The sequence below is a fragment of the Daldinia decipiens genome (assembly GCF_022478715.1).
Source record: "Daldinia decipiens strain CBS 113046 unplaced genomic scaffold F4813scaffold_32, whole genome shotgun sequence".
Taxonomy (NCBI): Eukaryota; Fungi; Ascomycota; class Sordariomycetes; order Xylariales; family Hypoxylaceae; genus Daldinia; species Daldinia decipiens.
In genome coordinates this window covers 255601-280561 of record NW_026054575.1, presented here as the reverse complement: position 1 = coordinate 280561, position 24961 = coordinate 255601, and the positions used below count along the sequence as shown (strand labels likewise).

The following is a 24961-nucleotide window of genomic DNA, read 5'->3' as shown; positions in this document are numbered from 1 at the left end:
ACGTATGTAATCACGGGATTCGACTGGTTCTTTGTGGCTCTTTGTCCCGGATCCTTCCAGACGGTTGGTTGTTGATGAATCGGCCCCCTATATCCCTATATCCCTATATCCCTATATCCCTATATCCCTATATCCCTATATCCCTATATCCCTACGTCAAATCGTTACGCATAGCCTTGTGCTATGTGGGACCGAGAGCCTGCAGGCTGTGCCCTGCTCCAACCAACAGCTGGTAGTAGATTGTTGGAAAGAAAAGCAAACATACCTAGGTGCATAGTTCCAAGCGAATTTACATACCTACTAGATAGGCACTTACAAAGCCCTCCCCTTCCGTCCCCTCTCAGCCCAAAACTTCCAACCGTCTTCCATCGCGTAGACTCAACGTTCTACCGTCTACTGTCGCCGCCATGGAAGCTATCTCCAGCTTGCTATCCTGGCAGAGCATTGTCGCTACCATCGTCCTCTACTATGTGACGCTTGCGCTGTACCGGCTGTATCTGCACCCTCTAGCCCGATTCCCTGGCCCCAAACTCGCGGCCGTGACGCGATTGTACGAAGGCTACTACGATCTTTACCGGAGTGGCCAGTATACCTTCAAGATTGCAGAACTGCACAAACAGTACGGTGAGGAGCAACTGGCCCCCGGGTGCCGCACCGTCATTACTCACACACATCTGGAACGGGCCCAATAATTCGCATCAGCCCCTACGAGCTTCACGTGAACGATGCAGCTTTCTTCGACACTCTCTACAGCCGTCAGGAAGGAGTATGGCACAAGTACGATTGGTCGGTCGATGCCTTCGCGACTAAAGGCGCCACTATCTGGACGGCCGATCACATCCTCCACAAGAACCGTCGTCTGCCACTGAATCCCTTCTTCTCCAAGGTCAAGGTGTCGAACCAGCAGGATATGATCATGAGGCATGTCCAAACGCTTTCAAGCAGATTATCGGGCTTTGCTGCGTCTCAGAAGACCGTAGACCTCGGCGCCGCATTTACTGCATTTGTGCGAGATGTTGTCAACGAGTATATATTCGGGAAGCATTATAATGATCTTGGGAAGGAGGACTTTGATGCCGGCATGGTGGTCGCCGCCCAGGCTGGCGGCCTTTTGTGGCGTACCACCAAGTTTATACGCTTCTTCGGTCCCTTGATGCGGTCCATTCCGCCGCAGTGGATCATGGCAGTATCCGATCCTGTCATGAAAGACTTCTTCCGCTTCATGATAGTAAGTTTCAACTGGCAAAATGCATGACTTGTTCAACAGCTAACGCGTATCGTGTTTGTGTTTGTGCTTGTGTATAGATTTCTATGAATGATACCAAGAGCTTCATGAAGGCGGCAATATCCCCAGATGATGACGGCCCACGCACATTGGTCCATGAAATCATGCAATCCAAGCTTCCGCCCCCAGAGAAGTCATTTGAAAGAGTATTTGATGATATGTCCACCACAACTGGCGCTGGCTTCGAGACGACGGCTGCTGTTATACGAATCGCAGCCTTCCACGTCTACAGTAACCCCAATATCCTCCAGAAGCTACGGGCCGAGCTTGCTGCTGCTGCCCCCGACCACGACTTGAAGACGCTCGAGCAGCTTCCTTACTTGACTGCCATCATTATGGAAGCTATGCGTCTGGCTCCAGCCATAGCCACTCGCAGTGCTCGTATCGCCCAGGACAAGGACCTCGTTTACGCAGACTGGCGGATACCAGCCGGCACACCCGTCGGGATGACCATACCCTTGCTTCATCAGAACGAGGAAGAATATCCGGAGCCCAAGCGCTTCAACCCAGATCGATTCATGGATCCCAATCCATGGCAGCTGGGCAACAAGACCTTTGTGCCTTTCGGAAAAGGAAAGCGTAATTGCATTGGAATGTAGTAGGTGCCCTCTACGATCCACGATCTACCACGAGTTACGCAGACTAACATCTTGATTCAGTCTTGCCTGGGCTGAGATCTACCTACTACTTGGCTACATTGTGCAGCGCTTCGAATTCAAGTTTCCCACAACAAAGGCAGAGGATTTCTACGTCACCAAAGATAATTTTGCCCTCTGCACTCCATGTATGGGAGTTGTCCCTGCTCTTGTTACCGAAGTTACAGTATGAACAAACTTTTGGTTAAGGAAAGGAGGATTATTGGGTTATTGTTACGTGCCTTTTGGTCCAAATGGATGTTTTGCGTGGGGAACGCCATGTGGGCGCCTTTTGCGACGGTGATGCCGTGGCCAAGATCAACTTCACCGGCAGAGACATCCCGGAAGAGATTGGTCACGGCGACGTCAGAAGTGCGCATGAACTCGCGAATGGTTGAGTTAACGCAGTAGAGGGAATCGACGGCCTCTGCGGTTCCCAGGCTGGCGTGTTTTTCTGATACATCTTTACACTCCGCATACAGGTCGCTGATAAACTCCTCCTTGTCCGGGCTCCCGTAGACGTCGAGAACAGTGTGGGCGAAGACATAGCAGATAGCCAAAATGAGCGGCGTCATGAGCGCGATGAGGCGGTTAGCGATTCTTGTCGCGACCCAGCGGCAAGCCTATCAGGATGCGCTGGGCCGTACGGGCAATAACTTGTCCACATGCATCCCAGCCGTTGATGATTTTCCACTCCTCGGATATGCCCCAAATGTCCTCGTAGGCAAGGCCAATCTCCTCTGTAATAGGAGCGAAGAGACGCATATCCTTCTTGGTCATTTTCCTGCGCACCACGTCGAATTGGATGGCATTTTGGTAGATATTCGGGTCGCTAATCACGAACGGCACTTGGACTGTCTTTACCAGGCTTGGGATGTTGGTGATTTCGCTGTCAGCCTGTTTGTCCGGCCTGGTGAGCGGTTTGTGCATTTGCGAAGGCGGTATTACCACGACAACCTTTCCCGTTCAGGTAGCAGGAAGAGCGTAAGGTCGACTGAGGGCCTTTGGGAACTTGATATAGCCCTTACTTGCGATCTGTCTGGTGCAGATGATAGACGCCGCGATGGCTCGACCCCAGGGGAATCTCCTTGGTGTTGCTGCGTAGAGCGGCAGAGGCAACGCGCTGTAGCAATGATAGGCCTACGGCAGCTAGGGCCACTAGGGGTCAACCATCTATCCACGCCGAGAACGCCCATTTCTTGCCGGGAGGCAACGAGCTGTACTGGGTAGATTGGACTTGTAGCCTCGCTAGTCCTTCTATTGATTCTATCCTACGCGGCACAGCTGGAGTGCGTGTTCTGCCAACCCTGATTCGGCTAACCATGAAGGATGCATCCATCCATCCACCATAAGCGCGGATGCAAGAAAAGCAAAAAAATGGTATATATTTATATATGCTAGGTATGTAATAGAGAATACTGTCGATATCACACACCTAGGTAATACCAACACGATCACCGGCTGGGGTAACAGCAGTACAACGTTGCTCGGAGAAAGTGAATGATGATTGGATCTCTCATCCCACAGACAACCGCATCGGACACTGTGTCGTAACGCCAGCCTTGGTAGTGGCAGTCATACGCCACGGGTGCGCCAATATAGGTATAAGCGTTAGCAAGACGCCTTACGCATATTTATGCGACTAGGATAACGGGTGTGAGCGAGTCCGGAAAGGTTTGAAAGGTGCATAAAGTTGAGGCACAGGGTATATTAAATACCTCCTATCCATGCTAATCAAGGCCGGCCATTAGATCCTCGTCACAGCAATGGAAGCGGTTTTACAAAGTCTAGTGTCCTCACCTGAGACCCCGACGATACTCTTCACATGTTCGGGTTCATGGTCAGCCTTCCTTTACTCTCCAAACGTTGACAAAAAAAATAAAAATAAAAAAACCGATAGCGCAACAGAACCTCCAAACGGCAACAGTCCAAGTTGGTAGGAATTTAGGCTTCCGAGCCACTCGCGGTCGATCGTATCGCAGAGAAGACTAAAGCCGAGCCGCCATTGATATGTAAGACACTCATCCCAAATATAGAAGTCAAGTCTTACATATAATCCAGCTCGGCTCTTGAGATATCTTGCTGCCATAGAAGCAGTGGAAGAGAGGGACAGAGGCGAATATACTGCGAACCAGACAACTCGCAATCTGACAGAGAAGGTTGTCGAGGCTGGCATATCTCACTAGTATGTGTGCTTCTACTTCCTCACTACCTGCAAGCAGAGATTCACCAACGTCCAGCTTCGGGCTCACTGCACCTCAATATCAATGCCTGCCGGATTTGTTGAAGCGGACTGGTTATCAAACTCCAGTTGATGACGCAAACACAGCCTTTCATCTGGCTTTCCGTACGACCTTGGATCCCTTCTCGTGGTTTGCGCAAAACCCTACCTACCTGGCCGACTTCCACGCGTACCATGCGCTCCGTCGACAACCAGATGCGACTTGGCTCTCGGTATATCCTGTGGAGACGGAGACTGCTGGATGGCCTGCTGACCAACCCCTTTATGTAAATGTGGGAGGGGGAGTCGGCCATCAATGTGCACAATTCAAGGAGAAACATCCCAACTTGGATGGGCGGGTTATCCTACAAGACTTACCACACTCTGTAGCAGAGGCCCTTCCAACACCCGGCGTTGAGATTATGGCGTACAACATGTTTGAACCACAGCCCGTGATTGGTATGTATCCTTTTTGGCCCCTTCTCGGTCCATATGTCCTTCTTTGGTGCGCACTTATCGATATTGACTTTGTTTGTTTGTAGGCGTCAAGTTCTATCACCTTCTCGCTGTGTTGCACAATCATCCGCGTCATAAGGTGCGGATGTTGCTTAAGACGATTAAAGCCGCTATGAAACCCGAATCAGTTCTGCTGATTGATGAAATGGTTTTTCTAGAGGAAAATGTGAACTATATGGCGGCATCAGTTGACATGACCATACTTGCGGCGTTTGCTAACATGGAGCGCACAGAAGCACAGTGGGCGACACTGTTCAAAGATGTAGGATTGAGAATCGTGCGAATTCTCCTTTGAGTTACGAAAGTGTCATGGATGTTCGTCTACCATAAGCCATTCTTGAAAGGTAAAATAAGTTCAAATGGAAATCGACTCGTGAATAATACTATGGGGACGTATCGTTACTAAAAAGCCACTTGATCTACCTTGGGGTGGTGATGCAGGAAGATGTAGGAGATGGACCTACATCAACATACATCACATACATTGGTATTGTGGATATTTGATGTTGGGGGTAAAAAGACGTTGTATTAGAAAGAATTCCAATACTCTGCTTTTACTTGGGAAATATTGTATATGCCCTTCCTTATCATTGCTCCTTCCCACAGTGCCTACCCAAGTACCTATGTACATATCAGCACGTGACCAACGGTCACGTGTCATCCAGAGATATCTTGTGTTTTTTTAGTTTTAGTTTGTAATCAATGAAGCATCTATTATCTCATACATTTCTAGGTTAGGTTAGTAAATGACAGATTCGCGGAAATCTCATCGTTACATAAATCATGATCATCTACCAACAGCCTCGGCTCTTAATATTTAGTACTTACATGTACCTGACCTACCTAGGTACCTAACTGCCTACCCTATGTGTTGGATGTTGGGTACTCAATCTAGACCTACCTATGCCAGTGACGGATCCTTGAGTCTACGCCCTCTGATTCCAGCAGCCTTAGATGGCGTACGTAGTTTTTCTTTTTGGATCTTATTCGGTACCGGAGCCACGTTACTTCTACCAATATATTCCAAGTTTACCTGGCTGGTTTGGAGTTGTCTGCTTCATCCAGCTGGGCTCGAATTGTAAGGTAGAAAAATGACTCGTCCTTTGTGATTTATGATACATTTGGGGCTCCTCCATATATGTACATTCAGATACAAACATCCGGGTATCAAACCGGCCCTGGGGTTTGGGACGCCAGGGGGCTGGATTGTTTAACGTCAAAGCGGTGATACTTTCAGGGGACTTTCAAATTCTCGAATGCCGTTTTTGATAAGCATTGAATTAAGTATATACATACTAATTTACGTATTCACACGACGGTAAATCCTATCAATAATTAATTAGAGAATGGTTGTGATACATACAGGTAGAAACACTGTAGCTTTCGGCTTTCTCAGCTATTGGATATCCGTTGATTGAAACACAGAAGCCAGCCTGACCCAGTAGGACGGGTAGCATCGCTAAAAACTATCTGCTCCTCCGAGTTTTCTCCAGGCTTACGAGACCAGACGGTATTCGTGTACAACGCAGCGATCAACATTGACATGGTACTTGACTTTAGAATCCGGGTCGCTTAATCACGAAGCAAAACAGCATCTTTGCATCCTTAGAAGTGTATTGATACAATATATGGTTCGCCTCCCTTTACTTTGCGTGCTCCAGGCCCAACCACGATTATAGGTCGCGCGGAACACCGGATCAGTCCGCGCCCTACGAAAACTCGTGGATTCTTCCAGGTCTTCTGTTACCCGGGGCGGCGAGTTGGGGGCACAGCTCTTCCCTTACATGGAGACATAACGGCTCCCGTGGGTTACTGTATTGCTGCGGCGTAGCAGCCCGGTAGCGCGGTTTCGAGCCGTCGCCCCGAGTGGTTGCTACAACGCTGTATCCGGAGAAGATATCTCGGACAGCATTGAAAGCCTTGGCTAGGTTACTATTGCTAGGTATTACAGACTCTGCAAACACACTTTCGGGAAGAGGATATTGCTTTCATGATTCTAAGTTTACTAACTACCTACTCTTCTAAGCTGTAACTAGTTGAGAAAAGTTCATGAGTATGGTAGATAGCCATAGGCCGAGGGCCCCGAGCTGCCGTATAAGGTTCGTAGTGCATGTTAGCAGGATTTAAGGAATGGCTACTTCGCAGGTAACAAACCAGGTCCTAACACGATATCTACACCACATTTTAATTCCGTCGGAAAGCGTAAGCAACGAAAATATTTTTTGACATCTAGGTTCTCGTGGCCCAGTCGAAGCCTACAAGTTGTCAGCTTATCTGCATAAAACTACGCAGTTTGTTGTTTCAGACGGATAATTGGATAGGAGCGTGGTCCTCGGTAGAATTTTCGAAGGTACACCGCCGCCAGGTATGTCTGATGGCGGCTATAGATTGTAAGTGTGGCTGCGTGGACCGGTAGCTACTCTTGGTGAAAAAATACGAAATACCACGGTGTCATGCACTCGAGAAGGCAATGTACCTAGGTATCAACAAACAGCATCCGTGGAAGTATGTTGGCCTCTCGCATGCGCGATAGCCCGGTTATGTTTCAATACATAGCATGCAAGAATGAGTCCACCAGAGTGGAGTTTGCAAAGTGGCTGGGAAGCGATCGGATATTTACAGCAAAGGGTACTGAAGTTAATAGGTCTAATAGGTCTATCAACAATTCCCGGTCTTGGGAACCGCTTGTTCACCTGCACATGGCTACTTACATCTGCCTGTTGGGAAGAACAGCCCGATATGATACTGAAGTGAAGATCTATCCGTTTCCAGTAGTAGTAGCGCTTGATTGTATAATTGTAATAGCAGATTGGTTGTAGTGTACCTAATGTAGGCTGACCTGGATAGCTCCCCCCACAGTTACAAATACAGAAGTGTATCTTCGTGGACTTTACCCGGTCTCATTGATAATACCTATTGAAAGCCTGGTCGTAGCCAAGATGGCTAAGACTAATAGGGGTGCATTGATATATTCCCTGCATGGTACCACGAGGAGGAATGCATTTATTCTTCCACACCAAGATCTCATGGCGTAAGTATATTATTTCTTTTAATAAGACTCAAGTTTATGACCACGTACCAAGAGAATCTACTATTGCTTAACCCTTACGCATTTATCTTGACTACTTATATGCCCTTAAGTTATAAGAGGCAATTATTCAGTTTCCGAATTTCTGCTGACGAGAATATGCCCTTCACCGTTAGGTAAACTACGAAAACATAAAGAGGTTGTCAAGGTAGATATTAACTACCTAACATTTGTACTGTCTAACGAGAAGCAATATGCTAATCTAATAGCCTACTTATTTTATCCAGAGCAGTTGGCGGTAACCTCGCACCATGCATAAAACGGCGTGTATTACCCAATACACGGTTTGTGAGGATCAATCTTCGGGTCTTAAACTATTAAGAATGAAGCGGATAAATATCAAAGATAACCTTCCGGTTTGCGGATCATGATGAAAAGAACTCCCCATATGCGTCCGTGCTATTTTCTTGTACGAGACGGACGAAGATTGTCAGCACGGAGGCTATTAAGACAGCGGTGTCGTTCGTGGCTTGTATGGCTGTAAGTCAAGACATGGTATCGCCCATACCCCAGTGATCGACATAAGAGTTTAGCTACTAAGCAGCACGTAAGCCGGCTCTTAGGACCCATATCGTACAAAAGCGGCTAAGAAGTGATCCATCACTTCGATCCCAACCCTTCAGGAACCTCAGTATTGTTCTGTGTTGCTCTGTACTACGGTCGATCCTAGTCACCTCGTCTGAACATTGCATATTTAGACTGAATGATTGACGACAACTTGATGACGAGCATAGATCTGAAGGTCAGCAACATGCTACTCCGGAGTGGCATGATATGATACTTCCTAGGGCAGTCATCCCTAAAGCATGCAGGAGGCGGCTAAGCAAATTCTCCATTTGTGGCAAACGAGATAAAAAAGTGTAAGAGTTTAAAGACGGGAACAAAGCTTATTGGACCCAAGATTTCCTAGGGTTGGAACGAACCTCAAACCTGTCGTGGGGGGTGGTATTGAAGGCTTCCATCGACTTTGCAATTTCATAAATGTTGCCTTTGTCTTCGGGTTGGTTCGCTAGATTGACACGAAGGAGTGTGCGGGGGGGCACTTTGTCAATCCTAAACTCTATCGTAATTAATTGTCAGATCTGCGGCAGGGATCCATCATGCTGTTTTAGCCGGAATTGGCTGGTTCTGTTCGCTTAGTATCTCGTCCAGGTACTTGGGCGTCTTGGCTACGGCTCTGTGGGTCGAAGACGGTACTATACTATGTAAGAAGACCAAGGGAGAAAATTTAATCGCCATAAATGATCTGTAGATGATCTGTAGCCAATCAAATATTTGATTCATCCTCAATGTTGTTCCTGAGATACCCGAATTGGAGATTAGTGGGTTTGTCTTTCTTTTATAGGTGTGCCTATAGAAAGGCATAAGATGGATAATGCCAGGATTCTAGATGAGACATCTAGAACAAGGACCATGTTCAGTATGCATAGACACAGATCCTCGTAGATAGATTGGAGCTCCTCGTGGAACAACGAAGTCGTTTCCCTACTGTTTGGTTCCACCTCGTGACAGATAGGGTTAACCCTTTATAAGAGGGGGAAAGGTTATGCCTAAACCCAAGGACTTAGCCAAATATAAACAGCAGAACGCATAAAATATAAAATTGTGTATTCCTGATGGAATAATACCCTCTGAAACAGGCGAGTCATTTCGAAGAGTGAGGCTGATGAAACTACGAAAACTTGGTGTAGAGTTGTCAAGGTTCAAAGCAAGACGTCGCAGCAGCGGAGGAGACACAGTAAGATTAGCATCTGCATAAGAGAACCAGGAGCTTAGTGAATGTGGGTTCCGGGAACTTGGATTTCTCTTTATGATAATGAGAACCGAATATTGCCAATGTTCGGACCAGAACTTGGACAGTAACCTTTAGCTTAGAGGATGGCTCAGGGTCTTTATAGGAAAGGCAACGTTCTGCGTGGGTTAGACGCTTGCGGGAATGATTCCTTGTCCACCTTTAATATGTTTTATGTTGCTTGGAGCGCCGTGCCGTGTCTTGGCGAACTCGATTCAACTGCAATCGGCCGAATATGGGTACGCAGCGGCGACTTGCATCGGAGCATATGTAGCTAGCTGTGCTATTATGGACGTTAGGTAGTGTTGTGTATATATGATACATCGCGCAAGGAGAATTCATGAGAGATTGGCAACTGTCATGTGGTATAATAGGAGACAGCCTCGTTTATAAACACGGCCGTTGTCCTGTCTATTCCCGTTGCCAATTATCGTTGTTTTCATCTAATGTCATCCATGTCATCCACTAGGGGAACTGCCGCTTCGCGGTTATGGTTGGGAAGCGGATGCCGACGTTTTAAGTGTTTATACGAAGCCAGAGCCGTTAGACCATTCTTATCATTCGAAGGTTCTTGATTGGGTCGAACGCATCTAAGGAGCGGAAAGGATGAAGCATGTAGTTCCAGAGGCTCATGGCTCAGGTTCTTGGTCTTTTCTAGCCCTGGTAGAAACCCTGCATGATACCAATCTAAAGTGACAAATCTGACAAACCCTCACACCCTGGGAAGGAATATAATACCTAGCGTGAAGGTTTTTGTATATCGGCTTTTTAGGATGGGACTGATGTAATTGTATAGATGTATGGGAGTGAGAGCGTATGAGTACCTTATGTACTTAGGTATATTATATATTATACTTCCAAAGCTTTTGTATGTAGTATTAGTTTAGGTACCTAGTTATGTGCCTTGGACGGGATTAGTACCTATGAAAAGTAATTCGGTAGGATTGTACGAGAAAAAATTTGAAAATTAAACCCACGGAGCAGGGTCAATAAAAAAGATTGAATGAGGTATCATTGAATGTATCATTGAACGTATTATTACATGTAGATGTATTGACCGGGGGGTGTTTTCTTATTCCTTCCCCTTTTCGGTTGGTGAACTACATAGAGGTAGGTACTACCCAGCAGCGTACTTAGCTCTTAGGAGGGTAGCTCTTAGGTATGAAGTACATAGCCGACATACAATTTCCCAATCATTTCGTTATTTTGTGTAGGACAAAGTTTCTACAAACTCGTACCTAATACAGCTGTACCTAATACGCGCAGGTGTTCGGCTTAGTAAAGTCCCCTGCTCGTGCACTGTCTGGGGTGCTGAAATATGTACATAGGTACCTAGAAAGGTAGTGTGCACTAGAAAGACTAATAAGAGCAAAACCCGGATTTCAGGGTAACATGGCTACCTCCAGCATCCACCGGGCTGCATTTCTTTTACATCAATTCTTTTACATCACCGTCCATGTATATTCTATAGGTATTCTCCATATTATTACCTACCAAAGTGTACTTAGCCAGCCTAGCCAGCCTAACCTAACGTTTCTCATATCCCACCTGGCTGACTGGGCACTTCTCTCATACATACCTACCTATGTTACATACCTACAATAATACAATACCTCCAATACAACCACCAATCTATCCTACCCAGCCTAGCATCCAAGCCAGTACCCAAGCTACCCTCCCAGTTGCCCTCCATCTCGCCTTTCTTGGCACAAAAACTGGGCTCATCCCCTTGCACTAGAATGTCTCGAACAGGTTCCTGAAGGAAACGCATCGCTTCCAAGAGCCAATGCTGATGAGGACAGAGTCTTGCGGCGACACAGTCCTGTGCGGTCCAGCACCGCCCTAAAACCGGAACCAAGCGAGAAAAGGCTGCCCTTACATACATGTAGCCTGGAACGGCACGGCGTAAGCACCCAACCTAGTATAACATCGTATTGTATGCTTTTGATCAGGAGGCATCTTCACTGTTGTGTCTGTTGTGTTGCGTGTTGCGTACAGAGCATGCACAATATAGTAGCTGGCAAGCCACTTATTATTAGGCGGGCCAACATGGCAGTTAAATTCTCCTCCAATGCGGTGCATGTATGTAGACGAGACAGAACCGGACAGGGCCGGTAGCTGCAGCATGCGCTCACCCGTGGCGGTAGGCATTCCAGAATCTGGGATTGTGTCGTGCTTACACACTTGGTAGCAATGTCACAGTGCCCACGACTCTATCCAGGCCGGTTGAGATACATAACACGGCTCGGTTGGATCGTATATTCATCGATCAGCAAGAGGACAGACGGCCCGCACAACGCTTGTCCGGTTGCCTATCTGCTTTGCCTGTCTGCTTATCTGCCTATCTAGCTTAATAAACGCCTTATGCTGTACAAAAGGCTCGACTCCACCGAAATGTTACAACGGTTGGTGATGCAACTGCTGACGCCCTCAGTACCAAAGAGTGACTGCGAATGGAACATTAATGGTTTTGTGGCCAAGTTCCGGGCTCACATTGCTCGAATGGCGAATTGGCCCGAATAAGTGCCACGGGGTGCGTCCGTGTCCACACCTGTGGTTCGTCTATTCCCCTGGATACACGATTGCACTGATGTTCATGAAACCATCCATGTCCGCGGAAAACTCTGTCCGCCGAAAGAAGAAGGGAAAAAAAGGCACAACACCATTAACTATCATAAGAAGAAGAAAAAGATGTTTGTGGGGTTGAATCCCCCTTATAGTATCTAGTTCTAGCCCGTAGGTGGCAATAAGCAACTTGCAGCAGGTCTAGGGATCCGACAAATGGTCCCCGCGCGGTCCTCAATTCTACATTATGCTTAGGCTTTGGGGTTCTACGCCAGACAGAACTTGGCGTACTATAACTGGTCTTCCTGTCGAACCGTCCGAATTGGGCGATGGATGTTTGTTAGGTGCGGAGGAAACTAGCTGACGGGCATCAAAAAGCAAAAGGCATGAGTCAACTAGTCTTGCCTTCTTCCCCCCCTCTTCCACATTTGCTTAATGTTTATCCTTATGGTATAATCCGCAAGTATATTCAGTCCGGCAGATACTCTTCGCCTTACTGGCCGCATTAAATTATACTGGTATCGCAGCGAATGGCGGAAGAGTAATTAATGTCGCGCGTGGATGCCGGGGCTGTTAGGATACGGGCGGCAATACCCATGCCATCATGAAGAAAAAAAAATCCCATTTATGGTGGAGTAGAGCAGAGACGGTACGGATATTATTGACGTTAGTGAGAACAATGGGGGAGATGCCGTGGCTGAATCGGGATTGCTTGGAGTTGGTTCGTCCCGCTTTGCTCCCCGGAACTTACAAGGATCCCTTTTATGTACATAGAGGGAGCAAGGATCAGATTGCCCCCAGCTCGCTAGATCGCAGCACATCAGCAATATCTGTTCTTGGTGGGTGTGTATGTCTCTCCCACGCCCCAGGGGCCAGGACAGCGGGCTGAGAGGGGGACCAGAGGGCCCAAAGACTCGGTTTTCACGCCTCAACCGGAACTCGCTTCCAGTTCCACTCCTGCAACTCTGCCGTCTGCCAGCTTACTGTTTTGGACTAGTCTTTGCCTGGCCCTTGTTTCTGTGCAACGTCCCTCTCTCTTTTCTGTGTTCTACTGTATGCCGACCATTTTCTCATTTATCAACTCTCCAGCCGAGTTCTGTTAAGTACATCCCGTGCTGTTACAGCTGTTGTGCCAACTAGCCTAGATTGAATTTGGTGGCTTCTCGCGTGCGTACCGAGCCTTGGAGTAGAGAGATACCTACCTAATTCAAAGAGTCCTGACTTATTTTGCTGTCGCGGTTTTTTTTAAGGGGGTGTCTCGACAAGACGACTTCGCCGGCTCTATTATACGGTTAAGGGTCCTTACGAACTATCACATCTCCACGTCCTCGGTCCAGAACTTTCCTCGAGCGTCATATTCACAGCAAAGAGTAGATCGTAAGTCACCGCTTACGTCTGTGGCTCTGTCCTATGCGTTAGATACGTTATTCATCTTCCGTGCTCTCCAAGTTACTAGAACGACGTCAACAATCAACTTCAGCATAAAGTCGAAAGAGTATGCTACCATAGTTGCACTGCAGCTCTAGCAGTTTTTCCTTGCAGGGGTATTCCCGGCCAGCTCTACCATATCGACCTCTCAATGCGCTGTTCGTCGACCACAGATATGTAAATAACCGCTTCCTACCACAGAATTTTCCAGTATACGCTTTCAACTTTCAGTCCGCGGGTGGAATCGGAGCGCACTACGTCTAGCTCTTACGGCTTCAGTCACAGCCACATATCTCGACGGTTGTTGTCTTGGCCCGTCCTCGAATTTTATTACAGCGTGCCATCGCCGTTCTAAGCCTTTGGAGTCGGCTTTCAACAGAATCAGTATCACCGACACTATATGACTAATTGTCAGCTTCCACTTGTGTGATTTACCCTTCTAGATTAATTCTATATAGTCCCACCACGACCTCTATCTGTGAGCCATCTGCGTTCGTCAGTTTCCGTTTTACATTATTCGCTGCCGTCGAGGTTCCATCGTACGGCGATTTCTGCTGTAATACCATGGTGGACACTATGGCCAGGCCACCCGACTCGTGGGCCCAGGACCCTTACGCTCCTCGACATGGTTCTTACTACCCTCAAGAGCAACGCGGCCATGAGCTACGTTTGCCTCCACTGCCTAGCCTAGTGACCGGACCACACGTGAATCAAGAGCTTCATAGACAGCAACCGGCGGCCTATGGGCATACTCAGTATGGGGAACCCTATGCAGCCTCTCCGCCTATCCATCACAGTCCACGGCCACCAATGCCAGGCTCTGAGTTACACACGATGGCACCGAGTCCTTACACCAGACGGCCAGTAGAAGCAAGCGTCTGTGCCCGCCCCGCACACTCGCCGAGTATAGGTAGCCGGTCCGGAGGGACGCCGGAGCGTATCCAACTACGGCAACCGGGCGGCGAGCCGAGCCCCTTACAGGCTCACAGATTACCTTTACAAGCAAGGTCAGCGGGGGAGTCGCCTCGACAGCGTCACTACGCGGAAATTCACGCAGTTAGATCTGCTTCAGAATATCCACAACACGACCTTCGTCTTCAGCATTCTCCACGAACGATAGATGCTCCACGGCAGACGTGGCAACCCCAACCTGAATCTCGTGCCCCCGAGCGGATGAGGATATCGGAACTATTAAGCGACGAACCGAGAACCGGAGAGTCAGGCTCCTCTAAGGCACCAGAGCGTAGAAAAACTCCCGCCGCTGCCCCTTCGACGTATAGGCTAAAGGTCCGCCAGCAACCGGTTGCTGCTAGGTCTTGTGGTTTTGGCGAGAGGGATCGCAGAGTTATTGACCCGCCTCCAATAGTCCAAGTATTTATCGAAGACACCAAGGCCTCGCAAGAGGAAATTCGTGCCCAACTCAAGTTCCGATTCTCGGTCATGCATTGTACGATATGGAACGAGACAGGTGACCAAGACTGCTCGGGTATGCCAGATGACTATCGTCAGCAGCGAAGACTCATGGGAACGATAGTGTCATCACCTTTCGTCGGGTTTGACGAAAATAACGAAGAGGGATGCTTCTTCTGCTTCCCTGATTTATCCTGCCGGACTCCTGGCACCTTTCGGTTGAGATTTAGTCTGGTGGTTCTGGACCCAAATTCGGTACCCGGGTCAAGAACTCCAGTATGTGCCATCGCCATGAGCGATGTATTCACAGTTTATAACGCTAAGGATTTCCCGGGAATGCGAGCAAGCACGGCACTAACGAAGAGGTTGAAGGAGCAAGGATGTCTTATTTCTATTAAAAAGGGAAACGAGAGGAGTCATGCACGCGACGATAGCGACGAGGAAGAAGAAGAGGAAGAAGACGGCGGGAGTTCGGCACAACGACGAGCGAAGCGGACTAGAAAATCATGACATTCTCTAAAGGATTACCCTTTTTTTTTTTTTTTTTTTTTTTTTTTGACGAGCTTAAGCTTTAAGATAAGCTACAAGCTACTCTACCACGGCAGCTTGCAATTTACGAATAAAAAAACACAGCATAGTTGTCCATGAGCGTATTACTACCTCATGGCTTGGACATAACGGCTTGTACGGAAAATAACGAAGGGGCATATACGCGACACGTCACATAGAGACGGACAAGAGGAACATACATGCTTACAACGACTGTGCTGGTATGGAAACGATATGGGGTTAGAAGGGAAGCGCTGGTTTGTTTGACTTCTTGTATTCGAATGACTAAGTTTTGGACAGCGTCCTGGAATCGTTTATGGAATACGTTATGGAATACCCTAGATCTACCTCAGGCTCGATTTTGGACGAGATCACGGAATTTACGATTGGAACATTTAAGGGAGGACGGTTAGAATTATTACCCATTTACCACTTAGCCTTGTTTGATCGATCGTATTGCGAACCCTGTATAGGTAGGTATCTTTTTGGCGCCATGCATCTTCAAATATTCGAATATTCACTTAAGAATAAGTATGTGACCAAACAAAGTGCCGCTGTTCTTCTGCTGTTTTTCTGCTAGTTCTTTACTGTTTCTCCTAACGAAGTAAGTCAGTTGAGCCGATTGTAACCTACCAATTTGCACGTAAGGGGGTAACCTAGAGATTTATATCTTTATACATAGTACAAATACGATATGAAGCACGATAAGATTAGCAAGATAAGATTAGATACCTACATTAATAGGTAAACACCAATTTATAGAATTTTGATAGAAGATGCCAAGAATTTCAAGGGTCTTTCCTTTTTTAGTTTAGATTAGCTCTCAACAAGCTTATCTTAGGCTCCGCAACGGAGGAATTAGTACTAATCACGGACTAGTGTCACTTGAGGCACAGTAGTCTAAGTCAGCTTCAACCCGCCGGGACTGCCCCAAGGAAAAAGTCGGGCGGAAAATCCCAACGTTGAATTTTTGAGTGACTTTCCGTCCGGAGCTCTCCATCTTCTAAAACTCCAATTCCTAATCCTCAATTCCCACCTTATAGCAAACAAGACTCCCAATATCTAAGCCAAACGATACCTAACCTAGCTCGGGCTTTTACTTCAACCTTCAATCTTCTTCCCCTCCAAGGTTCCTCCCTCCTCTTCGTCACGACAACGGCCACAATGTTCTCGCGCGCTCTGCGAGTCCCGAGAGCCGCAGCGCCTTTAGCGCGTGTCCGAGCTGCCAGACCTGTTGCTATTGCACCTTTTCGTTCAGTCACTACAAATGCTGCTAGCTCGCATGCCGACAAGAACGACGTTCCCGATGCCGACGATCAGCCCTTTCAAGTCACCCTAAGTGACGAGAGTTTCGAGACATATGAGCTCGACCCTCCTCCCTATACTCTCGACGTCACCAAGAAGGAGCTTAAGCAGATGTACTACGACATGGTCGTTGTCAGGTAAGCGTCGCAATTGGCAAAAACGGCCTGCCGCTTTCGACCGAGCCATGTTTACTAACAGCCGCACAGACAAATGGAGATGGCTGCCGACCGATTGTATAAGGAGAAGAAGATTCGAGGTTTCTGCCATCTTTCCACAGGTCAAGAGGCTGTCGCCATCGGTATCGAGCACGCATTGACCAAGGAGGACGATGTCATTACCGCCTACCGATGCCACGGCTTCGCCCTGATGCGCGGAGGTACCGTTAGATCCATTATTGGTGAGCTACTGGGCCGACGTGAGGGTATCGCCTACGGAAAGGGTGGTTCCATGCATATGTTCACCAAGGGCTTCTACGGCGGTAACGGTATCGTCGGTGCCCAGGTCCCCGTCGGTGCTGGCTTGGCTTTTGCGCACAAGTACAACAACACCAAGAAGGCCGCTGTTATCTTGTACGGTGACGGTGCTAGCAACCAGGGTCAGGTTTTCGAGGCTTTCAACATGGCTAAGCTATGGAACCTGCCCGCTCTATTCGGCTGCGAGAGTATGTGCTCGATATGATGATCGTTTGTCATGACTAACATGTTTTAGACAACAAGTATGGTATGGGTACTGCTGCTGCTCGATCGTCTGCTCTTACCGACTACTATAAGCGTGGCCAGTACATCCCCGGTCTTAAAGTAAACGGCATGGACGTCCTTGCGGTGAAGGCCGCTGTCAAGTACGGCAAGGAATGGACCGTTGCCGAAAATGGCCCCCTAGTTCTTGAATACGTCACATACCGATACGGTGGTCACTCCATGTCCGACCCCGGCACCACGTACCGAACCCGTGAGGAAATCCAGCGCATGCGATCGACCAACGACCCTATCGCCGGTCTCAAGCATAAGATCCTCGACTGGGCAGTCTGCACCGAGGAAGAGCTGAAGACGATCGACAAGGAGGCCCGCAAACACGTCAACGACGAGGTCGCCATCGCTGAGGCTATGCCCGTCCCCGAGACCACGCCGCAAATCCTGTACGAGGACATCTACGTCAAAGGAACGGAGCCGCAGTTCATGCGTGGCCGCACGCCCGACGAGAACTTCTACTTCAGCTCGTAAATATTCGGCCGTTGGAGTATAGTAAGCGCCGGACGTGAATGAAGCATTAAAATATCCCCTTTTTTGCAACACCCCTGTAGTGTAAAATAGATGGGCAGGCTAGGCTGGGGGGAGGGCTGGAGTAATGAATGAAGAAGTCAAATGTTTCGATTACGCCCCAATCATCAATGTAGCTAGCTAGGAGGTAGCTATCCATCCGCGTGACTGGAACCTGATCTAGTCGAAGCAAGCCTTGTTTGCGGCTCTGGGGGGGAATAGACGAGCGATGATACCAGGTTCTTCTGCCGCGTGCCTTGTGTTTGGATGACAGTAGTGACTGAGTTATTTGCTTCGCATGATGGTTTTATAACTCCGGTGCTTTAGTGACTCGTGTATGTGGGTTAGTTATGGAGGGCGAATGGGATAGTGTAACAAATGAGTTGCGTATATCAAGTTACCGTTACATCTTGAAGCCCTACACCCACCCCATTTGCGAATTTGTTAATTTCATTTAGCATGTGTTCCTACGGAATCATATCACACACATTGCTATCATTTCGACTCCTCGATTATAGGAGAAGAAACCCGTAGGTGTCGGCTCACAGGCATCAAAGTAGACTTAATAATTTGCCAAAGAGGAAAAAATTTAATATATCCATATCCTATTCTTTTCTCCTTCTAGTTATACGTTATCCCCCTTTAACCTACACGATTAGAAGATAGAACATGGCATAGCATATGATCACTTAGAACGCCGATAGAACTTTCCTTGACATGTCTAACACAGCCGAGATTCTTTACCCCCCAACCCCCCTTCCCCCCAACCCCCCTTTTTATTATTTTCCGTTTTCCTATCGTCTCCCCCTCCTCCCTCTTTTTCCAACCTCGCCCTCCTTACCGCTACCGCATGTTATCCCAGCTCCCCCACCACCGACAACTCTGCGCCACAGCCGTAGCACTAGCCAACGCGTCACGCACCCGACCCTCGGGGTCCCGCAGCCGGTGGCCCTCGAACTCGACGAAGAAGACGTACTGGAAAGGCTGCGCTAGGCTCGGCCGGCTGTTGATGCTGGTCAGGTTGAGGCGCGCGCGGCGGAAACACTCGAGCACGTCGGCGAGGGCGCCGGGGGATCGGTGCGGGACGGTGAAGGACGCGAGCGATTTGCTCTGCGAGTAGATGTCGCTAGGCCCGTCCCCGTCTGCGTCTTGGTGTTGCCGCCGCTTGCTGAGGACTTCTTCTAGCGCCGGGATAGGAGGCGTGGGGGAGGCGGAGTCGGCGCTGCGCCGCACTACGAAAAACCGCGTCGTGTTGTCCTCGCGGTCCTCGATGCTGCGCGCCAGGACATCCAGGCCAAGAACCTGCGCCGCGGTAGCGCTTGAGATGGCGGCGCTTGTGCCGGTCGCGTCTTCCTTGGCTAGAGTGGCGGCGCGGCTGGTCGAGCTGACGTCTACAGTCTCGACGCCCCGCAGGATCTCGCGTAGGAACTTGGTGCACTGTCCGAAGGCCTGGGGGTGGCTGTACACGCGTCTGACGTGCGTTAGGTTCAGGTGGTTGCAGTGGTGGTAATGGCCGACTAGGCAGTGGTGCACGTCGAGGTAGATCTCGGCGCACACGGCTAGATCGGGATACTCGCCGGCGCGGTCGGCGAGCTGGTCCAGGGTAAGCACCACGGAGCCGTTTGACGAGTTCTCGAAGGGCACGACGCCGCAGGCTGCGCGGCCGGATTGCGTTGTGTCGAAGATGTCTTTATTCCCGGGGGAGGGAAGTGTTATTTAGTCTTAAGATATACGTATGTATGTAGTAATATAGTGAAAGATTGATTACCTTTGATCGTGTCTACGGGGAGGAAGTCAAATTTGTCTGTGGGAAATGTGTCTAGCGTAGCCTGCGCGGTTAAGCGAAGATTGTTGTCGTTAGTTTTTGAGTGTAGAGAGCGCCGCCCCGAACGAGAGGTTAGTTGATGAGAGTTGAGGTTCGTGACGTACCTGGTGTGTATAAGATGAGACCGGACCTAGAAAGCACACAGTCGGCTTTGCATCCGGGTCATTTTCCTGCTGTTGTCCGCTTCTTGACCCCATCACGATTATCTTCGTTTCCGTCTCGTAAGATCTCGTAAGATGCTATGAAAAAGAAGAAGAAAAACAGGTTAAGAAGGACACAATGAAGAACCAGACAGGCCAGCCGGTTAGCTATAATTATAATCCTGGCTTAGAGAAAGAAATACCCTCGGTGTCGTCCTCGGGTACATGGATTATAATTCCGAATTTCTTTGTTATAGCCTCACTTAGGACCCATTACTTGTCGATGAAAGGGAGGCCGAGTTGAGTAAAGGGCGCATCGTCCAGATCAAATGTAGACTTTTGACATGGACCCGATCTCCGGAAGCCGATCGCAAGCAAGCGCCCCGGCGGTGCCACGGAGCCTAGTGCCATTAAATCTAGTCAAATTAACCCTAGCGGCATGAATTTAGCCCATCTATCCATGTACATAGGGCGGCTACAACCGGGCATATTAGCCAAGCCCTAAAAAGATATACGTAGGTACATGGGTATGTAGCACCTATTTCATCTCGACTATGATACCTTTATCGATGCCATCAAATATACATGTAAAATTAACATCTCACTTGTTGGTCACATCCAGGATCATATGCATCCTCAGATCCTCAGGTTGGTAATGAGTGACTCATATGCTTTATTGTACTATCTAACTAAAACGAGTGTGATGAGTGGCTTGCCACTGCGAAATCATTTCGCAAATACCAACTCTAAACGCAACGCAATATCTGGGAACAACTGTCCAGTATAACAAGAAACAGAATATACTAGTGTGTCAAACTTGCAGTGAGGCGAGCAAGCTTGTCATATCGCACTTGCTCGACTGCTTAAAGGATGAAGCTCTATGATGTAGGCAGGTCCAACAACTCTGGACATTTGATAGACCCCCAGGTATAGCATCTTTGCGATCCGCGTTAGTCACATGTCTCACTATGCTATAGCTGTGAAAGTCATACCTCCTTTCTATGCCATAAGTTAACTCAAGCCATCATCATAGAGCGAAGCGGGCTAGGTGTCGCCACCTGTCTGGCCGTGTGTTCCGAATTTGCGGGGCCAGATTTCGCTAAACGTCGCTGAGCGAACGAAGTTGCCTTTGATTTTCGCGCTGGTCCGGAGACTGGCGCCGGGGCTGGCGCGGGGGGTTGCGGCAGCGGACGCTCCGGTGCTTTCACGACAGGTGCCTGCTTAGATGGGACAGCTTGAGCTTGCCCCTCGTCGAGAACGAGGGATTCCTCAAACTATATACGCGCTCACGTTAGTGGTTATATAGAAAAAGACTTGAGAGGCATTGTTGAGAGAATAGGATTTCTTTTCACGATGTTTTTGGGCTTTGACATAAAATAACTGTTGTCTTCATACCTGTCAATCGTCGTAGTAGTCATCATCGTCATCCACTTCGGCCAACTGCTCGAAGTTCACCTTGTAACGGAGAATACCACCAACACCACCGAATCCCTTGACGAACTGATTGCCTTCGGTCGACCTATCCGATACGAATTCTAGGTTGGTTCCGAAATCCTTGTAGTGCTCTGCAATCCACTCGAGGAAAGAATCCTGGGAAACTACTTCCATCTCCTGTCCGGTTTCCTTGTCCATGAACTTGGATCGGTCACCAGTCTCCTGCTGCTTAGTAGTGTGGAGAATGATCTCAGCGTTGTTGCTATCCTTAAGGACCCATCGCGTAATCTCGAGATTCTCGAAGACGATCAACGTCTCCACTGCGCCGAGCTCCAGCGCCTTGAGCGTATCCTCGATACCATAGCAGACCTTGCCGGTATCCTGGCTGATCTCCTCAAAGTACTTGCCAATGAGCTTCTTCTCCTGGATAAACTTGACATTTCCCAGAGTCTCAGAAGACAACTCGATAGCTTGGTTGAAGCCGTTCTCGCCACCGTACGACACGTCGACAACCTTAATAACCTTGCTCTGTAGCCGGTTGTCGAACATATCCGAGGCATTGAGATCGTTTTTGAAGTCAGCAGAACCAGCAAGGATGATACCAGCAACATTGACCTTGTCGTTCGTGATAAAATTCTGAACAGCCAACTCGGCAACTTTTCGGACGTAGTTGTGTCGCTTCTCTTCTCTGAGACGCGCGAAACGAAGGGCAGATTGTCCACCACGACCGTGCTTCTTGGGTAGATCAACCGAGAATTTGTGAACAACATCACGAGTATTTCCGCTAAGAGTACCGAAAAGAGCACCATTACCATCCATGACAATAAAACCAAATTTCTGATCGGATTCAAGCAGCTCGGCTAAGGCTTCGGTATGGAACTTGTTGTCGCAGAGGTACAGGGAAGTGTTGATAGGCTTGAAGGGCTCAAAGTCGATGTTGACCTTTCGTTCCTTTCCTTCCGAAGTCAAGATTTCACCGCAGTAGACAACAAGACCGTTAGGAGGGACCTTGTTGTACAGCTTAAGTCGCTGCTGGGTAGAGGTGATGGCGGAAAGCACAGACTGTCGGTTGACACGAGACTTGATATTCGAGGCGGTTCCCTAGCATTAACGGTCAGCCTATTCTCCTGGGTTAAGTTGCGGTGGCAGACGTGGGGTGCGACATACATATTCTTCAGCCAACATCTTTGCTGCGCGCGAAATCTGATCCTTGGGAGCTATTCCTAGGGTTTAGTATTGTTTTCTATCCAAGTCAAAGTCAAAGTGGGGGAGGGGTAAATTACATACGGATGATTAAAGAAATCATGCTGGTGCCATTTCCTCGAGCAGCCTCAAGGCGTTTGATCAGCTTCTTGACCTTCCATATCTCAATCTGTAGGCGCCATTATTGTTAGATTAGTATTCCTTAAGAGATATAAGAAGAGAACACCTTGGGGGGGCAAATCTGATGGGGCGGTGGAGATGCCGAAGGCTGAAGGAGACTATGGAGTATTTATGACGATGTGCGCACTTACGTTCTTCTCAGCCTCTGTCGCCTGGGCGTCACTCATTTTGGCGTGAGGATAATGAGCGATTCAAGATACGGCCTTTCTTCAGTAGAGTGATGCTTGGGGGTGGTGAAAGATCGATCGTATTAGGTGCAGAAGAGAAAAAGGTTGGACGAAATTTTGTGGTCGAAGGAAACAAGGAAGCGCAGGCGGGCCCTGGGAGTTTGCGAGGTACATACGTCGAAAATGCATTAAGTGCATGAATATTTAGTATTTCCTAAGCAAAAATAGACGCTTCCACCATGGCGGGGGTACCTCTTAGCGGTATCTTAGCGGTATGTATTGATCCCTTTCAAGCCACATCCTGGCGTAGTTGCCCCGTTGCTCGAGCATGGACGACCACTAACCGTGCATGGTTAGAGTTCCATAATAGCATAAGCTAAGTGGCGCTAATGAATTGAAATTTGACCGCCTTCAGACGGCTAGGCTGACTCTTGCCCGTGACTCCTAAAGTCCGCACTGACCTTTTTGACCGGTGAGTCGCAACCATGTTCGCTCATCTCAAAAACAACACGTCAATCGACATTATTCGGCAGTTTCCAGGGTTAGCTATCAACAGCCCTTTCTTGTTATAACCGATGAGACGCTATTTAATGCATAGGTATATGAGATGACAAATCCCACAGTATTGGGAAAATGTTGTATTCTTTGGCCTTCCTCATACATACAAGAAGATTGTGATGACAGCCTCGGGGCTGAAGCTTTGACAGAATGATCAGGATGTCAACCTATCAAGAACTATCTTGGTTAGTTCGGGTTCTGATGCGCTGAAAGTTGGCGCGCTAGGACGTGGATGTGATGATCACCATGTGGGAATGACAATGGATGCGAGGGGGCCGTAGCAAAAGACAGTTGAGCCACCGCTCCTGGGCTATCGTCCACACCTCCACCATCACCTCGCGTAGGAGCCTGCATCCATTATGATTCGTCCACATGTCGATAAATACCTACTTTTTGCTGCAACTACTGGTTGACTTATACACTATATGTCAATTATGAGGCTTCATCTTTGGAAGCTTCTTGCTGTGTGAGCTCAACTGCTTACTCAATTTGGCAACTGACTATACTATAGTTAGTAGTTATGTCATTTGTTAACTGTGCAGGCGCAGAAGAAGTCTAAAAGGTCGCGATTGAAGAAAAAATTGCCCGGCAATGGTTTACAATGTTGAGCGGGTCGCGGGTCGCGGGTTTGGAACTGCAATGGAACTTCAAGGTTCCCCTTGTACGGATGTCACGAGAAAGAGGCAAGCCAATGGCAAAGGATCTATGGGACGAGGCCATTGATCGGGAAAACAGCTATTCGTATTGAATTGGCGTTGGGCGACATACAGAGATGGCCACTGCAACATGGATTACGTCACAGCTTGTTTGCATGTAGCTGTCATTTTACCCCTGGCTATCCGTGCAGCTAAGAAAATTACCCTACCACCCTCGATGGAAGTAAGTTGGGGCAGTTTTTACTTGCTCACGATAGCTTCAATTTCCAGGTCTCGGCTGGAAATTCTGCCGGTTGCGGTCTTTGTTGCTCAAACCCGAGGTGGAGCCAAGCGGCTGGGCCAAACTCACCGCGATGCAACGGCAAGACACGGAGCACAAAACAACAAACATGCGGGCTATCGATACGATGCACGATGCACGATGCACGATTCAATCGAGGTAAGACGAAGTTAGATTATACGAATCTAGCTTATATTTTCCGGATTTGACTTACTGTATTATATACTAGTGTTCTTCACATCTATTATTATTTTTTGGAGCATGTTACATTCGGCCCATCTCGAGTCAATTGGGCATTCCGGTTGAGACCGAACAGTTTGTATGTACCGACCGACGGAACGATCAACATGTTATATGAAATTGGTTTACAGTAGCCCAGCAGATTCGGCGAAGCTACCATTGCTTGAGATGATACTACCTCGGATATGGGTGTTGTTGGGCTTACCATACTGGTACCTACTGATAGTT

At 48.3% G+C, this 24961-nt stretch overlaps 7 protein-coding genes across 7 annotated transcripts; 5 read left to right on the top strand and 2 right to left on the bottom strand.

Annotated features, from left to right (window-relative positions):
- Positions 1–407: 407 nt before the first annotated feature.
- F4813DRAFT_382279 (cytochrome P450) lies at positions 408–2113 on the top strand (the record flags this gene model as incomplete). Its single annotated transcript, XM_049245783.1, has 4 exons — positions 408–619; positions 703–1228; positions 1306–1883; positions 1945–2113. 4 exons carry the CDS (start codon positions 408–410, stop codon positions 2111–2113), a joined length of 1485 nt encoding a protein of 494 aa, XP_049097053.1.
- Positions 2114–2481: 368 nt separating this feature from the next.
- Positions 2482–5383, top strand: F4813DRAFT_398630 (S-adenosyl-L-methionine-dependent methyltransferase; the record flags this gene model as incomplete). Its single annotated transcript, XM_049248075.1, has 4 exons — positions 2482–3139; positions 3982–4105; positions 4161–4600; positions 4684–5383. The coding sequence occupies 4 exons, from the start codon at positions 2482–2484 to the stop codon at positions 4950–4952; spliced, it is 1491 nt and encodes a 496-aa protein (XP_049097052.1). The 3' UTR covers positions 4953–5383.
- Positions 5384–13551: 8168 nt separating this feature from the next.
- Positions 13552–15568, top strand: F4813DRAFT_368570 (velvet factor-domain-containing protein). Its single transcript, XM_049244328.1, has one exon. The coding sequence runs from the start codon at positions 14095–14097 to the stop codon at positions 15448–15450; it is 1356 nt and encodes a 451-aa protein (XP_049097051.1). The 5' UTR covers positions 13552–14094; the 3' UTR covers positions 15451–15568.
- Positions 15569–16417: 849 nt separating this feature from the next.
- F4813DRAFT_368564 (dehydrogenase E1 component-domain-containing protein) lies at positions 16418–18580 on the top strand. The gene is made up of 3 exons (XM_049244327.1): positions 16418–16931; positions 17001–17455; positions 17503–18580. Exons 1-3 carry the CDS (start codon positions 16654–16656, stop codon positions 18012–18014), a joined length of 1245 nt encoding a protein of 414 aa, XP_049097050.1. The 5' UTR covers positions 16418–16653; the 3' UTR covers positions 18015–18580.
- Positions 18581–18835: 255 nt separating this feature from the next.
- On the bottom strand, positions 18836–20417 carry F4813DRAFT_368563 (PDT-domain-containing protein). The gene is made up of 3 exons (XM_049244326.1): positions 19980–20417; positions 19819–19879; positions 18836–19738 (listed from the first exon to the last, which is right to left on the bottom strand). Exons 1-3 carry the CDS (start codon positions 20070–20072, stop codon positions 18894–18896), a joined length of 999 nt encoding a protein of 332 aa, XP_049097049.1. The 5' UTR covers positions 20073–20417; the 3' UTR covers positions 18836–18893.
- Positions 20418–20664: 247 nt separating this feature from the next.
- F4813DRAFT_368557 (eukaryotic peptide chain release factor subunit 1-like protein) lies at positions 20665–23345 on the bottom strand. The gene is made up of 5 exons (XM_049244325.1): positions 22964–23345; positions 22737–22821; positions 22617–22666; positions 21411–22550; positions 20665–21289 (listed from the first exon to the last, which is right to left on the bottom strand). Exons 1-4 carry the CDS (start codon positions 22997–22999, stop codon positions 21414–21416), a joined length of 1308 nt encoding a protein of 435 aa, XP_049097048.1. The 5' UTR covers positions 23000–23345; the 3' UTR covers positions 20665–21289; positions 21411–21413.
- Positions 23346–24127: 782 nt separating this feature from the next.
- On the top strand, positions 24128–24753 carry F4813DRAFT_189105 (uncharacterized protein). Its single transcript, XM_049239404.1, has one exon. The coding sequence runs from the start codon at positions 24344–24346 to the stop codon at positions 24665–24667; it is 324 nt and encodes a 107-aa protein (XP_049097047.1). The 5' UTR covers positions 24128–24343; the 3' UTR covers positions 24668–24753.
- Positions 24754–24961: the final 208 nt, after the last annotated feature.

Bases quoted from the DNA above. Each gene is read 5' to 3' on its own strand.
- F4813DRAFT_368557 (XM_049244325.1), bottom strand. From the start codon at position 22,999: ATGAGTGACGCCCAGGCGACAGAGGCTGAGAAGAAC. The intron at 22,667-22,736 runs GTATGTAATTTA...CCCTAGGAATAG, and splicing joins CATGATTTCTTTAATCATCC to CTCCCAAGGATCAGATTTCG. The intron at 22,551-22,616 runs GTATGTCGCACC...CGTTAATGCTAG, and splicing joins AGATGTTGGCTGAAGAATAT to GGAACCGCCTCGAATATCAA.
- F4813DRAFT_189105 (XM_049239404.1), top strand. From the start codon at position 24,344: ATGGATTACGTCACAGCTTGTTTGCATGTAGCTGTCATTTTACCCCTG.
- F4813DRAFT_368570 (XM_049244328.1), top strand. From the start codon at position 14,095: ATGGTGGACACTATGGCCAGGCCACCCGACTCGTGGGCCCAGGACCCT.
- F4813DRAFT_368563 (XM_049244326.1), bottom strand. From the start codon at position 20,072: ATGGGGTCAAGAAGCGGACAACAGCAGGAAAATGACCCGGATGCAAAG. The intron at 19,880-19,979 runs GTACGTCACGAA...TTAACCGCGCAG, and splicing joins TCTCATCTTATACACACCAG to GCTACGCTAGACACATTTCC. The intron at 19,739-19,818 runs GTAATCAATCTT...CCGGGAATAAAG, and splicing joins CCCCGTAGACACGATCAAAG to ACATCTTCGACACAACGCAA.
- F4813DRAFT_368564 (XM_049244327.1), top strand. From the start codon at position 16,654: ATGTTCTCGCGCGCTCTGCGAGTCCCGAGAGCCGCAGCGCCTTTAGCG. The intron at 16,932-17,000 runs GTAAGCGTCGCA...ACAGCCGCACAG, and splicing joins TACGACATGGTCGTTGTCAG to ACAAATGGAGATGGCTGCCG. The intron at 17,456-17,502 runs GTATGTGCTCGA...AACATGTTTTAG, and splicing joins CGCTCTATTCGGCTGCGAGA to ACAACAAGTATGGTATGGGT.